Source organism: Psammomys obesus, unplaced genomic scaffold (genome assembly GCF_907164565.1).
Source record: "Psammomys obesus unplaced genomic scaffold, mPsaObe1.curated_primary_1811, whole genome shotgun sequence".
In the NCBI taxonomy this organism is placed as follows: Eukaryota; Metazoa; Chordata; class Mammalia; order Rodentia; family Muridae; genus Psammomys; species Psammomys obesus.
Window position 1 is genome coordinate 26,009,890 of NW_026596051.1, and position 15,701 is coordinate 26,025,590.

General features: G+C 36.2%; 1 protein-coding gene across 1 annotated transcript in view; it reads left to right on the forward strand.

Moving 5' to 3' along the window:
• The first annotated feature begins 238 nt into the window (after nt 1-238).
• Cpeb2 (cytoplasmic polyadenylation element binding protein 2) overlaps nt 239-15,701 on the forward strand; it is a 56,970-nt gene continuing 41,507 nt past the window's right edge. Inside the window, exons 1-3 of the mRNA XM_055624074.1 lie at nt 239-535; nt 1,298-1,387; nt 7,617-7,707. Coding sequence (XP_055480049.1) covers nt 239-535; nt 1,298-1,387; nt 7,617-7,707 — 478 coding nt within the window. The remainder of the gene's footprint in view (nt 536-1,297; nt 1,388-7,616; nt 7,708-15,701) is intronic.

The window sequence follows — 15,701 nt, forward strand, 5'->3', positions numbered from 1 at the left end:
TGTCATGAGACAACACTGTTATATAGAGAGGACGACGAAAACTTTCCTAACATTTAAGTAAATAGGATCGAAATAGCAAGACCCCAAGACTTCCTTTTGTAAGCAACTAAAGAAATATCATTATCTTGGCGAGTGTGTGTGTGTGTGTGTGTGTGTGTGTGTGTGTGTGTATGGTCTCATTAACTTCTTAGTTCTAAAATTTGAATTTTACACTCTCTAAGGCCCGTAATTTAAGTAGATGTGTTTTTCTCAGCCTCTACTGAAACAGTCTCCTTGGAGCAACCATCAGAGCAGTGGTTGGGGCACTGCAAGCATGTCCTGGGGAGCAATGCATGGCAGAGATCACCGTAGAAGTGGAAACATGGGAATTCCAGGGACTATGAATCAGATATCTCCACTGAAGAAACCATTTTCTGGTAATGTTATAGCACCACCGAAATTTACTCGCTCTACTCCATCACTGACTCCAAAATCTTGGATTGAAGATAATGTGTTCAGGACAGACAACAATAGTAACACACTCTTACCCTTACAGGTAAGAATGGTATGTAAATGTCCTTATTTCTAATGTTTATCTTTCAAAATAGGAAGTGGGGTGGTGGAGGCAGCAGCAGCAGTATAGGAAGATTAACAAAATTCAAATACTGATTTTTTAAACGTGTCACTTAATTATTAAAGGGCAAAACAGAGATGTAAGAATTTTCTCTGTAAATACACAATGCATGGAAATAAGCTTCTAAACATTTTAAAAACTGTTTCTTTCATAGAAATTAAAGCCTTTAAGTGGCAGTTCCTTAAAAATGCCTGAGTTAGTTATTGATTAATAGACAACCAAAATTTGTCTTTCTGATAATATATCTAAAATAAAAATTATGTAACCGCAAGTATGCATAGGTTTTTCTGTGGTCAGCTGTTTATATATTAGAATGTTCTTAATACAGCTGTGATTGGGGGACAATAATATTAAGACTATGAATCTAATTCAAATTATCTCCACTGGTTCAGTGACTACAAATATACCTATGTATGTGATTTTCCCCACTAAAGATATATCCTAACATTAACAGTGATCATTTTTTTCGGGCCTGTTAATATTTTGTGACTCTCACAAATGAGGTTCAAGTTTCCTCAAAACCTTTAGAGAATGAAACAAAAATTTAAGATAGAAAGAACTTTGATTGTTTCTCGTTTCTTTTCTTCTTTCTTTTTTCTTTTATTTGTTTTATTTTATTTTTTTCTTGGGTGGGATGGGAAAGCAAACTGCTCATTTCTGATGCAAACTTCTATGCTATTGAAGGTGAGATCTAGTTTGCAGTTGCCAGCTTGGGGCTCAGATTCACTCCAAGATAGTTGGTGCACTGCAGCCGGAACATCCAGAATAGACCAGGTAGGCTGCACAGTGTGTGTTTCTCAGGGTCGCGGTTAGGAGTTTAGTGTGTACATGATGGATAGGAGTGATCATTTGCTTTTCAATTATGCCATTTAAGCATATGTCAGAAATTAGTAAACCAATTTAGTTTTTAAACGTCACTTGATTTAAATCTTTTAGTACATTTATTTTTAAATTTAAAAGATTTGTAGTCATATTTTGAAATCATAACAAATTTGTTTTTATTACAATAAATTAATTATATATCCAAGAGCACCTGACTTTAAACATCAGTCAAACTAAACAGATACTGTCTCTCTCTCAGATTTATCCGCAATTAAAATATAATATTGTGTATTTAACACTCAGCTTTACATTTCATGTTTCAAGAAATATTCCAGTAAATGTTTGTCATGAAGTCTGATGCATTTGTTTTGAGATATACCTCTGAAAAGGACCTGTTTTAATTTAGGTGTTTTTTTTTTTTTCTTTTAACCTTTATAAAAAAAGCTTTATGGTATAGTATTTTTTTTATTCTACATTTATGATTGCTTATATATTACAAATTATCTTCAATATGATTGAATTAAAAATCCTATCTATCTTTCTTGCAGACTGAATTTAAATATATACTATACCAGGTGATGAGGATTATTATATGAGGACATAAAAACCTCAGTCCTTATATTTGAGGAGCTTTTCTTATAGAGCCCAAGTTTAACCTTCATTTTAAAATTTTGTAAGTTAAGTGAGTGGAGCTATGAAATCCAAAGCTAAGGCTCTTCCTCAAGTAATTTATTAATGTGAACTGAATTTTCAAAGATTGTATAGGCAGATTAATAGCAAAACATTTTATAAATAGCCTTCTAATCTGGAGGACTGACACTGACTTGAATAATCAGTCATTAGCTGTTGTTTTAGACAGCCCGTCCTCTTTATCAAAGTTGTCCTTCCGGGGTCTCAGCGTAAAAATAGTAGTTGTCTTGTTTTTTTTCAGCTCGTTATCTTGTTAGTGTAAACTTGCCACTCATCCGCTTCTATTCTCTTTTTCACTCGGTCCCAGTTCACTTGTATTATGGTAGCACTGTCATATTCTTCAGACTGAATCCATGATTGCTTTAAAGAAGTTAGGTTGGGAGAGAAAAGTGATTGCAATTATTTTGAAGGTGGAAGGGGAAATATTTTCAGAGAGGAAAGAACATAATTATTTCAAGTGTAAGTATAAAAGCAGTGGGCTCTGCTGTGACACAGCAGCCTTTATGAGTCAGGGTGGGTGGGGCTTGCAGTGTTTAGTTGAGCTCTTGCCACTAGAGTAGATGGAGGTGACTGTGAAAGAGGCATTTTCAGACTCAGTTCCTGGACTGACAGGAGTAAGATGTTCTAGCCTTCCTACTTAGACTTCAAAGCCACTGCACTTTTGCCTGTTTTATAATTTAGGATGTTAGGTAGATTTTTTTTGTGTGTGTGTGTATGTGTGTGTTACTTACAGATAATACTTTCTGGTAAACTGTTGAGCAATTAGTATTTGTACAGAAGTGTGATGTGAGGTGAATTCAGTGCTGGATCAAAGGAGGTGATGGAAATTAAACTGAACTGAAAGGAAAGACAGTCCAAAACCTGAATCGTCATCTTCCTTGCATTCTTTACCACAGGTTATTGGCTTTGACCTGTAGGTCATAGCCTCATCTATAAAGGAGGACCTTGAATTATGCCATGTAAAACCTTTGCAGGCCAGCTTTTACGTGATCTCTGATCTGTGTAGGCATTTCTTTTCCTTCCTGGTCTTTCAGTCCTTCTGACCCCCAGCCTGCATTTTTTTTTTTTTTTTTAATAATATAATGGGCGTAGGATCTGTGGGGGAGGGGAGACTAAAGCCTTAAGACAATGCAAGTATATTTATATATAACCTCATTTGCCTTCTTTAAGTATTCAGATGGTCATTATTACACACTGTTCTGAGTCCATCTTTCCACAAAAGCTTGTGGTATTTGGAATTCTTAAAAACACAAAAGAGGATATGTAAACTGGCGCCAGAAACAAAATGTGAAGTAATCTCAATATTCAGAAAAATTAAAATATTTATAATGCTTAATCACTTAAATATCTGAGAAGGGTTCTTTTTTTTAATTTTTTGATCCTACAGTTTTTAATATTAAGTACATTATTTTAAACCATTTAACTTATTTCCTTTAGTCTGAAATGAATCAAATCTACAATATAATAAATTACAGACCTAACATCTTAATCCAGGGTACAATCAGCCGTGACCTATGACAAAATCTGAACACATAATTGGATGTAGTAAATGGAAAAATATTTTCATGTGAATTTATTTCATTTTTTTTTTCAGTAAAATTTTATGGGTTGATATTTTTAATTTAAAAAATTGCATGAAAAAAACTTCAAATTTAAGACCTTTTTAAAGCATATGTAAATTGTGCACATTTCTGACTTAGTAATTATTTTTTTTAAGTGCATGTATGTATGCATGTGTTTACAGGTGTGTGTGCATATGAGGATGAGGATGATGAGGTGTCATCCTTCTGGATTGCCGCCCATATCCTTTGAGACAGGGTCTTTTGCTGGCCTGGAGCTCACTAATTAGGCAGGGCCTACTGGCCAGTGAGTCCCAGGAATCCTCCCATCTCCACCTTGCAGCCCTGGGATTACTAGAACTCTCCAGAATGCCGTATCCTGCATGTGTCTGAGGATCAGACCTCATGCTTGTGAGGCAAGCACCATACCAGCTGAGCTACCTGACCAGCCCCCTTCTTAGATTTCTCTCCTAATTTCTCTTAAGCAAAATCTTCTCTTTTGTTTTTCTCTTTGCTTCTGAGAATAGTATCTTACTTTGTAGCTCAGGATGCTCTCAACTTTGGGATGTCCCTGTCATTATCACCTGTGAAATGGAAATACATTAGGTGTGACCAAAATTTGTTACTTTGAAAATGCTCTTAGCATTTCGTAAGAAACCATGCTCAGAACTGTTGTTTATTAGTTTTCTCAAAATAGAATTTTCAATGAGATTTTTTTTTTAAATCACAGTGTTTATTTGTGAGCACTTAGATGTTTTAAATCAAAGTAAATTTCCTTTTTATCTAAGGTTGTTTATTGATTTTATATGTGGCACTTCCGCAGTACGCCCTGAGAAAACCTATCAGTATTTGCTGGTCTGCTACCTGCTGGGCAGTTTTATATGTTTTCAGTATTGGATATTTGCTGTGTATAGTGGAAATTACTTGGAATTAATTGGAGATATTTTCCAACAATCAAACATTCAAACTGATATGAAGTAATAACGACTCACACTTTGGAGATGTTGTTTTAAGAAAATATGTCACATGGCTCTTTGACGGGCCTCCTGACGGAGCAGTGTATGGTCGTAGAGCAAGACCAGCATGTGTTGACGCAGTGGCCCCCGCTTCAGGGAGCCTGGACTTCAGGAATGTAGGGAGCTTCAGGCTCACATATGGCTAGCTCTGAAGAAGAATGTTCTTTCGCAGCCGTGTTTGCTCAGTGGGCACTTGCACAGGGTATTTTCCGTTTTAGCCTTAGTCCTTTACCTGGAATATTTTTTGGAATATTACCTGCCTACCTTTTTATTCCCACATGGGCTTGTGCCTAATGTGTGGGTAAAGAAAAAATGGTAACATAAACAGTAGACTTTAAAGAGGGGACTATGCATTTTCAATTATTCTGTTTTTTTTCTTGTTACTGTAGGACTGTTGTCTTATTTCTGTAAAAATCCACGTAATTTATTGCCATATCATTTTCATATTGTAAAATGGGTTGTATTTGAACTTTTCTTCAGAGTCTGATTTTTTCTGAGGTGTCTTAATGATTTTTAGATACCCATGTAATGATAAATATAAGATTCATTGCCATGAACTTCTGTATTTGTGAGTGCGTCAGGACTGTTGTACTTCTCTTTATTTCTGAATTGCCTCAAGTCTTCCTTATAGTTTTAAAGTGATGACAAGTTAGATGAATAAATCTGTTCCCTTATTTTCGAAGAACACATTTATTTTATAGCTAAATATGATTTGTTTTAAGCTGTTGTCTTGAAAAGATAGTTCTCAACTGTAGCATGTCTTTCATTCAGTAGCAAGAAATTTGCTAGCAGAGCTATTTTGGTATCTGATTCTTGCCCCAGTTTAGTCAATTAGCAGATTCTATAGAAGATTTTGAGATTTAGTCTTTTATAATTAACATTTTAATAGTAGTCTTTACACTCAAGCAGTATAGTAGAGATAGAAAAGTATTCATTTTACACTCATTTGAGAGCTAGATGTCTGTGATTAGAAGGACCCTAGCCTTAACTACTTTAGAAGTTTAGTTGTAGATTCCAGGAAGATAAATCCATTGGTTGTGCACACTGTAGAGTAGAAACAGGTATGAGAAAATGGAGACACGAATAACCATATAGGTCTCGTTTGCACAAAGGCCACCTTCTCTCCCATTTTATGTCATCTATTGTTGCAATACTGTTGGATCTTTTTTCCCCTATGATTTTAAGTGGCCTATAGGCACCATTTTGTCTGATAAGGGTATTTTCTAGAAGACAGAGCCGCAGTATAAAGATATTCTGTGGCGTAGAAGATCGCAAAGCTTAATGCTGTCTATAATATGGTCTGGACAGTAGCTTCACTGTCACCTACCAATGGCTGGGTCAGACTCAGGAGAAGCATGTTCAAGTTTGGAAGGCACTGCTACATTTCCTTGATTCTTTTGGTCTGTCTCCCTTATCAAGTTTACTTGTTCTAGAGAAGAGCATGATAGATGTTATGTTGTGTGTTTAGGATCTTTCTTGTAGGTCGTTGGTGATAAAGGTAGAACATAAACTTCTCTAGCATCTTTGCATGGTTCACTGTTACTGCTTACTCTTCCTAATTCCTTGATAGCACCTTGTTTAGTCTACAGTGCTGATTCTGGCTCCCTGGCTTTAAAAAGCATATACCCTAATTAAACATCAAAGGAGAATAAATAAACAAACCTTATGTTTTTCTTTAGCTTTCTAAAGACCTAGTTCTGGCTATTTTCTGGATTTTTGTTCCCTTAGGAAAATTATGAATGCTATAAACTTTTTTTAAAAAAGAAAACAATATATGTAAATCTACCTGTGGGTGCATAAAATCCTAGAAAACTTCTAGTATAACTTGAAACATGTTGGTCCAGGTTAACCTTTGTTTTACTTTGATTTCTGTGGAAACTGTGTGTGGGCTTACTTTTCTGATTCTTTTCTTGTTTGCCATGCTGATCATTTTGAGAGTTTTGGCTTATCCTGCTTGCTCCACATGTACGTGAATTTTTACATTCATGCATACAACAAAATTGGAGGGAATACCGTTGAAATATTTTGGGAAAAGACTTCCAGACTTTGGAGGGCATGGACCTAAGCTTGTTTGGCTAGTTACCCACATACTTTATTGCATATTTGTTGAGTATGTGTTGAGCAAAATATAGTGTAAATTTATAGGCACCAAAGAACTGAGTGCCTCCTAATAAGCAAGCAAGCAAGCAAGCAAGGGGATTGTGCTTTCAGCATACAAGACTGCTGGCAACACAGAAGGCAATTCTCAGAATTGGGGAAGTGGGAACCTGAGCTGAGAGTGCCTTCTCTCTCCTCCTCCCCTCTCCTGGTGCTTGCCTTTTTGCAGTAGAGTTGGGAAAGGGAGGATTAAAAAAAAAAAAGTGGAAGCACTATGGAGAGTGAGATTCGAATGTAAATACGCTAGGCATTCATCCTTTTGTGATACTAGTGTGCTCAATTTGATTTTTACTGTATAGGATGTTTATGCATTCGTTGTTTTGCGATTTGGATCACTTAAGTCAAGTGTCTGATAGATGTTTAAAGTGTGGTGCAATTGTTAAATTCTTCTCCAAGATACTTATTTTCCAAGTGCCAATATCTGTCTTCCTGAATATATGATAAAAATAGAAGCAACTGAAAATTTTTCTGTGTGTAATATTTATAAGAAATTGATCAGAGAGATTATTTCACTGTAGTTAATACTGCCAATGAAATCACATTAATCTTTATATGTTTTAGTGATGAACGTGTTAAATATTCTCCATCAATAAGAGACATTGTAGTTGACAGATCCTTAAGTAGCAGTATTTTCTTGGGATACAAGTGCTAATGTGTTAATCAAGTATCCTCTTTTATGTAAGAGATTAGTTCATATAATATCTTTAACTTTTTCTTTAAAATTACATAGATGTTATATCTTTTCTTTTTCTTTTCTAGGATCGAAGTAGAATGTATGATAGCTTGAATATGCACTCTCTGGAAAATTCTCTTATTGATATCATGAGAGCAGAGCACGATCCTCTTAAGGGTAGGTGGCATTTTATAACATCAATTTCATATCATATATTATTTGTCTGCTTATTGAAAATTAGCACTTATATATATAAACTAACTTACATGTAAAGAAATTTCATTGACATTCTAATTTCATGTGTGCTATTTTCTGTCTCTTGTCCTTTATATTAGTGGTAAAAATCTTGCAATTGTATCACTTTGAGGAAAGAGTGGTCTTAGTTGTCTAATTCATATCGCAAATCTTCCAAACTTTAGCCACTTAAAGCAGCAGTAAATAGTTACTGCCACAAACTGTGTTAATGCTTTGCTACAGTTTTTATTGCTGTAATAAAACAGTATAACAACCAAGAGCAACTTGGGGTGGAAATGCTTTATTTCATCTTAGAATTTTTAGGCCATCACAAGGGAAGTCAGGACAGGAACGCAAGACAGAAATCTGGAGGCAGGAACAGAAACAGACATTGGAGTAACACTCCTAGTCTTTCTTGACAAGGCATCTGGAAGATGCTAAAGACAACGGTCATTGCCATACTACTCATTATCTGTTTTCCTAGCCTGTGCAATTTACAAAGTAGAAGGGCAGCTAGAGAGAGGACCAGAAAGGAAATGAAGCAACAGAATGTTGCTAAGAATAAAGATTTTAAAATTACAAGGAATGCATACTTTTTGTAAGAAAAAAAAAAAAAAAAAAACTTTTCAGCTCTGGAAAAGAAAGAAAAACATAATCATTCTACGACTTTTACCGATCACCATGTTGACCAATTTCTGTATCTAACTGGAGTATTTTATTTTTCACATGTAATATGCCAAAAAAGGGAAAAGAACTTTTGGGAGAACGTCTCTGTGAAGTATAAAGAAATAAGGCTACCTCTACTGCCATTGTGTAATTATAAATACTCTTACCTGAGCACGCCTGCTTTTTAGATTTTCTTCTTTTATTTATTGGTTCATTCCACTGTTTCCTGCCTTATCATATGATATATTTTCTTTCTCCACACATTATGATCATTGCACTTTTGTGGGAATAGGGATGCTGGACCTCTGTACAACCTGTCTAAACAAGGTGACAGCAAGTAGAGTGAGCTAGCCAGGGTTAACCAATGCTTTTGTTGTTTCCCCCTCTTTCCTTTCCTCATCTTCAGGGCAGAACTTTGTCCTCTCTTCTATTTTTATCTCAGAAAATCATTTCCCCTGTTTAATACACAGACAAACTGCAAGCGTGTTTCTTATAGAAGCAAGATGAAGCCTATTTTATTTGTCACTGAAACCATTATTTGCTTTGTCTTCCTCACAAGATCTACCAATAGACTGGAGATGGAAAGTGCAAATATTAAATTAGCTTCTGGTTCTCTTTCTGTTGTAATAAGACATTGTATTACTTGTCTATTGCTGAAAAATAACTCAGAATTTAGCTTAAAACTAAAAACAATCATTTATTTTATGTAATTTCTAAAGGTTAGAATTGGGGAGCAACTTTATTATTTCTGGCTAAGGGTCTCATGAGATAGCAGTCAAGAAGTTGGTTGATCCTAAGTCTGAAGCTTCAGTTAGGCTGATGGATTCTTTTCCATATAGTTGGAAAGTTACTGTAAAGCTATTGGAAAAACAAACCTCAGTTCCTTGCCATCTGGACCTTCCACAGGCCTGCTTTAACCTCTTCACAGCATGGCTGCTGGTGCTACCTTGGCTTACCCCTGCTGCCTAGAGCCAATGACATAGATCAGTGTAAATGTGTCACTGTCCTAGAGCCTAGCCTGAGAAATCTCGCACCCTCATTTCCACAATATCCTAACAGTGGAGCAAATGTGGCTCAAGATATGTAAACATGAAGAGGCAAGGACTGGTAGGAACCATTACAAGAACTGAATTCTTGAGGGGTCAAAGGCAAATCTGTAAATTCTCATTTACTTCCACTCATTAGTTTAAAGGAAAAGATAAAGTACTCGAGTGTTTGTCAGCTGTGAGAAAACAGTCACCTGTATGTATGGAATGTATGTATGGAAAGAGTAAAGGGTTACTGATCCGGCTGAGAACTAAGTGACTGTGCTCCCTGAAGCGACCTCTCACCCCACTTTGTTCAGAAGCCTTTGTTCCGGTTATTCACTCTTTCTAGCACCCACCTCCAATTTAAGATGGAAGTTTTTATGGTGTATTGTGGGACATGGAACACTCTCATCTTGTTCGAGATGTACAGATAGCAAATAGTGGCAGCCAAAGATGGAATGGAACTTACTGTGCCAACTTTGCGCTCTTTGCTGACTGTGCTCTGTGAGGATATGCACTGTGAGGAAAGCCAAATTCTCTATTCCTGTGGAAAGGACAGCCTGCTGGGAAAGAGACAGACCTTATGCCAAAACTATACATATACCTATAGAAGCTGGAAATAGCGTGGAGGAGAAGTAAGATGTTTAGAGAGGTGATAAAGGGAAAGTTATTCTTAATTTATATGTGGAGTAAAGGAAACTCTGATACAAAACTGGAGTAGAGCAATGATGAGTGACTGGGAGGAAGCGCCATTACGTGAAAAAGCATGCACGAGATTGTCATGTTTGAGTTGCTGCAAGACTGGCCTCAGCTTGTTGTTTAGGGCCACATGACACTTCTGGTTATAACCTGGCTCATTCAGTGTAGTCAGGCATGTGCTGTCCTTTGCTGGGGAATCAGAAACACGAACACACTGTGAGTGTCTGTGGCCCAACTGCTGTATTTATCTTCGGCGTGTTCTCTCTGCTGACACCCCATTTCAAATGACTGTCTTGAGTCTAGGCAAACTATTTTAAGTGCCTAAAGAAAATCATGCTTTGCCAAGTACAGTTTCATAGTTTTGAAATTTTATATTTGCATATCTGCTTAAAATAGCCTGTGATGATCTTATGTTTGTGTGAGTCGGTTCATTCCCCTTTAAACAAAGAACAAGACAGATCATTGTTAAACCCTCCTCCTGCCCCCAACAATTTGGAAAAAAAAAAAATCTTACTGTGTAAGCATTTAAACACAGTGCTCTCCTTCAAACTGTAAGGATAAAAAGATTGAATTTTAGCTCATGAAAATTGGCTTAAAGACTATAGGGAGAAATACAGTGTAACAGTTCTTGAGATGATCAGTGTCGGCTGGTCATAATGACTTTTCCAGTGTTCTCTGAATAGTTTAAGAGAATTCAGAAACAAGGACTTAGAATGTGATTTTATGCCAACAAATATTTTGAAGTGCATGCTTTTCAAAGGAGTTAAAAACTTAGTCTTTATTACCCAGTATGAGCTTTATTACTCACTGATAAACTCCTGTGCTTACAACTCTGGAAGCAGGAAACCCTGCTGACTTTAGACGCCTACCCCTGAGAGATAAGAACCTCTGAACTGGTTGTGGAGTACCCGATTCTTGCCATCTTCCCATTTTGCCCTCTGTTTCTCTCCCATTGACTTAATAAAAGGGAGTAAAATCTAAAGCACCCCCACACACACAAAACAAACAAACAAACTTAGATAAATTTGAAGCCTCCTATATGAGAAATTATATTCTAGAATTTAGGAACTTCTGAGTAGACAGAGGCCCTCCCCACAATTGTGTATTTTATGAAGAATACATGTCTAGAAACTCGGGTATAAAGAACAAGGGCAAAAATAATTATGGAAAATGGGAATGCTTAGTTTAGTACATTTTTTTATTAAAGCAAAATAAATTGCGATACATATGTACACACACACACACACACACACCAGTGATAAACATGTGAAATGGTTTTGTAACTACCCCACAAGGCTCTACTTACTCCACCTGACAGGAATTCAGTCTCAAAACTGACTGGTTTTCTTCAGTTACGTTTGATTCCTGGAGTGAAAATTTTTACAACTACCGAAAGGGTATATATGCCAAAATCAGATATATGTTAAAAATCCAGAATCCCCAAATATTACAAAATATAAAACTTGATGCCTTAAGTAGAAAAGTCAGAGTCAAAACAGTTGTAATAAAAATGTACAGAATTATCTTCAGACCGTGTATGTAAAACATAATGAATTTAATATTTGGATTTATATCCCACATCAAATGAATGCGTTGTTTAACTATAAATATTACATATTTTAAAATCCAACAATAAACACAATGTCTAAAATACTTCTGACCTCAAACATTTTAGATTCTATACTAGAATGCTGTTTTTAGTGGGGATGAAGAGCCTGTTCTATAAATCCCACCTCTTGGAAGGCTGGAGGCTGGAGAATCCCTGTGAGTTTGAGGCTACCTAAACCTCAAAACCAAACCCATAAAAAGAAAAAAGAAAGATGTGTTCATAGATTCTGTGATTTTTTTTAAAGTGCATTCATTCATTTTATGAAAGAATACATGATATTTTAATATGTTTTCTCTTATTCCTGTTGTGATATAATATATACAATTCGTGTTGGGTTATGTATTGTTTATTATTAGCCCTATGATTATTACAGCGGTATTGTTTAACCCACTATCACAATTAACAAGACACAGACACCTGCTGAATTTTATATTTACCTTGGGCAGGTATTTCTACTTATGCTATTTTAGTAACCTCCTTATCCACCCCCAGCCCCAATCCAATGCCATCTGTTTAACCCTTCCTATCTGGCCTACCATCCATCCATAATCTTAAAAGTACTTGCTTATATTTTTCATCTGGGCCTCTCCACACCATTACTGAAGTCTTTCCTCTGGGCCCACGTGGTTCCTTCTCCACAGTAACGTATCCTGGTGTCCTCCTTCCTCCTCTCTTACTGTCCATCTGTCTGTTTCCACTGATTCTCCTGTTCCCAAAGCCCAGGAACCTTAGCCACGCCTACCCCATTCTTCCTTGCCCAGGTTTTAGGCCTTTTAATCAACCAATTAGGAATAATGTCTTAGGCAGCTTTATGCAACAAGGATAGGTGTATCCTGGCAGTGAGGAGATCTTGAGGGCTAGCAATTAGCATCAAACTACAAGCATCAGACTAACCCCCCAACATATTCCATTGATTTTTCTTTTTCCTATGACCATTGTCTTTTGGTGGGAAAAAAAAGTCATGACTCTAAAATAAAATAAATAAACATTTTCTTAATTGTATCCTAACTTTTAAACAATCATTCTCATAGGTGGAAACTTAGTATTTTACCATGTAGCTACTCAGAATTGAGTAGTTTATATTATGAAAGTACAATTTTAAACTTTTTAAAAGTGCAATTTTAAACTTCTGTTGTTAGAGTATCTACAGTCTAAAAGGGGAATTATAAAACTATGTAAAAGCTCTTGTCTGAGAAAATTTAATTGAAATATAGCAGAAGTAGATATTTTTAAGTCTTGTTTCTTTATAGGTAGCTGACTATGTCAAATAACAATATTTGAGAGTATAGGTGCCCTTCTATCTTGAATACTTGAATTATAACACTAAAACTTCATTTTTAAAAACCAAAGCCTTACCATGCAGAAATTCCAGTGCATTTGTGCCAATTCAGGTAAATAATATTCTTTTGAAAGTGGCATCAACGTTAACACATTTTTCTTGTGATTTAAAATAGGAGTTTATATCTTTTAAATGGATAATAAGTATTTCCTATTTCGAATAAAGTGTAATTAATAAAAAAATATATTTCCTATTTCAAAAAGCATTTACTCATTAATGGAAAACTAGAAACTAACATAAATTTTAATATCACTAATAGGCCTGCAGACTAAATAAAATTGGCATCTTACTGTACAATTTTCCAGGCTTTTCTTTTTCTGTGTGTAACTTAAAATATTTGCAATCTTCATCATCTTCTCTCCCAAGCTTATAAATGTTTTTATAATTAGGATGTGTATGGACAAAGGCTAAGTCAGATATGGCCAGAGACTTATAATCCCTCACCCTTCATCCGCTTGGAGGCTTCTTCATTTTTTTTATTCAGTTGTTTTATGTATTTTTTTTTTTTAACTTTCAATATTATGTTTGGATGTGCTGTAGCTCACCTGTTCTTAGCATTACCTCTGCTCTGTATTCACAGTTACTATAAAATTAGTTTTCCAAATACTTATCACTAATTTACTCCAAATGCATTTGTACAGCTTCTTTTAAAGCATGCAGACACAGCAAGTAGCCATTCAGATAACTGTGTTTCATATGTCTGGCGGTATCCCCATAGCCCTGTGTAGCTGTCACTGTGGGACTTAGTAACTGAGAAATGCTTCACCCAGTGGAGGCCATGTATTGTGATCTCCATGTCCTTGTCTTTTTTTTTTTTTTCCTCTTATTTAAAATAGGTTCTTTTCTCACATAAAATATGCCCCTGATTAAGGTTTTTCCTCCCTGTACACCTCCCAGTTTCTTCCTACATTAACACTGTTCAAAATTGCCATAGAGTATACGGACACCAGCATCTTTTTTTTCCCCTCACTTAATGTATACTGATTATGGTTTCCCCTCCCTCTATTCTTCCCAGTTTCTCCCCACCCCTCTTCCCTCCAGCTCTACCCCTTTCTGTCTCTCATTAGAAAATAAGCAGGCTTTTAAGGGAATATAATATAATACATGTAATGTAATAGAACATTATATAATATAGTATGATAAAAACAAAAACTAATACATTGGAATTAGACAAGACAAACAGAAGAAAAAGAGCCCAAGAGAAGGTGCAAGAACCAGAGACCCGCTCAGGAATCCCATAAACACACTAATCTCAAATAGGCATGGTAGCACACCTTGAATCCCAGCACTCAGGGAGCCAGAGGCAGGTGGATCACTATGAGTTTGAGATCAGCCTGGTCTACAGAGTGAGTTCCAGGACAGCCAGGACTACACAGTGAAACCCTGTCTCAAAAAACCAAAGCAGCAACAAGAAGAAGAACAAAAACCACTAAGCTGGAAGCCCTGTTCTTATCTTAATGGTACCTACACCTTGCTTTGCTGGATGTGCTTTACAGTATCTATCCCACTGATAGGACATAAATTTTGAACCTTTGTATGTATAAAAACACTGATTTTTCTTTTAAGAAGATGGCAGAACAGCATAGAGTTACAGTTTCTCAGTTTGGTATGTCAAAGCGTTACTGTGCATCCAGTTAACTGTAACTAGTAGTGAGTGCAGTAAGCATGCGATACCAATAATGTCTGATCTAGACCTTTCACTGTGGTCTGGGAGCAGAGCTGGGTGTCTCCCAGTGATTTCTTGTGGGATCTATGAGTCTAGCTTTGTAGTGCTCTGTGAAGAACCAAGAAGTTGGCTGTGTATCTGTCTGGTGCTTTTGAAAATGAATAAATAGGTCTTCATCGGCATTCCTGCCTTCAGTTCTCCTCTGCTCTCAGGGTTAGCCGGAGTTCTTGGTGCTGAACCTCACTAGGTCTGCTTATTTCCAGATGACATTCCCCATGCACAAATGGCTTGGAGCTGTGTTTTCAGTGATTTACGATTTATAGTTTTACTTCTAAAATTTACAGCTTCCAAAAATTTGTTAATGTGGTTCTCCTGTGATCTTTTCCATTCAATTTCCCTGTCAACAGGGGTCATTTTAGGAAATGCACAAAGATAGAGAGGGAAATAAAAGTATTTCTTCCTCCATGTTTAACTGGAAAACTGTAGTCCCTAGTCAGCTGCTTTGTACTTCCTTAGTGAGGAAGCTTCTGTGTCCCTACCCAGGGTAGATTATATTGTGTGAAAGAATTAGAATCAGATTCCTTTCAGAGTATCTCATTTATTTCAACTATAGCAGCTTCCTAGTTTGTTTTTTTAAGTATCTTTCAAATGAGACTGTGTCATGGAAACGGTGGCCAGGCATCTATCTGTCTTTACTTTGCCCTTCATGTCTGTGAAAATGCAAAACTCATAAGTGAGTTTTTATATGTATTTATTTCCACAGAATACGCCAAATATGTTTGGTTTTGTGACTGTAGATACACACACATATATGCACCTTGACTTATAAGCTGAAAATACTGTCAGTCGAAAATGTATTTACCACACCTAATCTACCAAATGTCAACCAAGAGTACTTTACATGTGCCCAGAGCACTTACCACAGTGTTT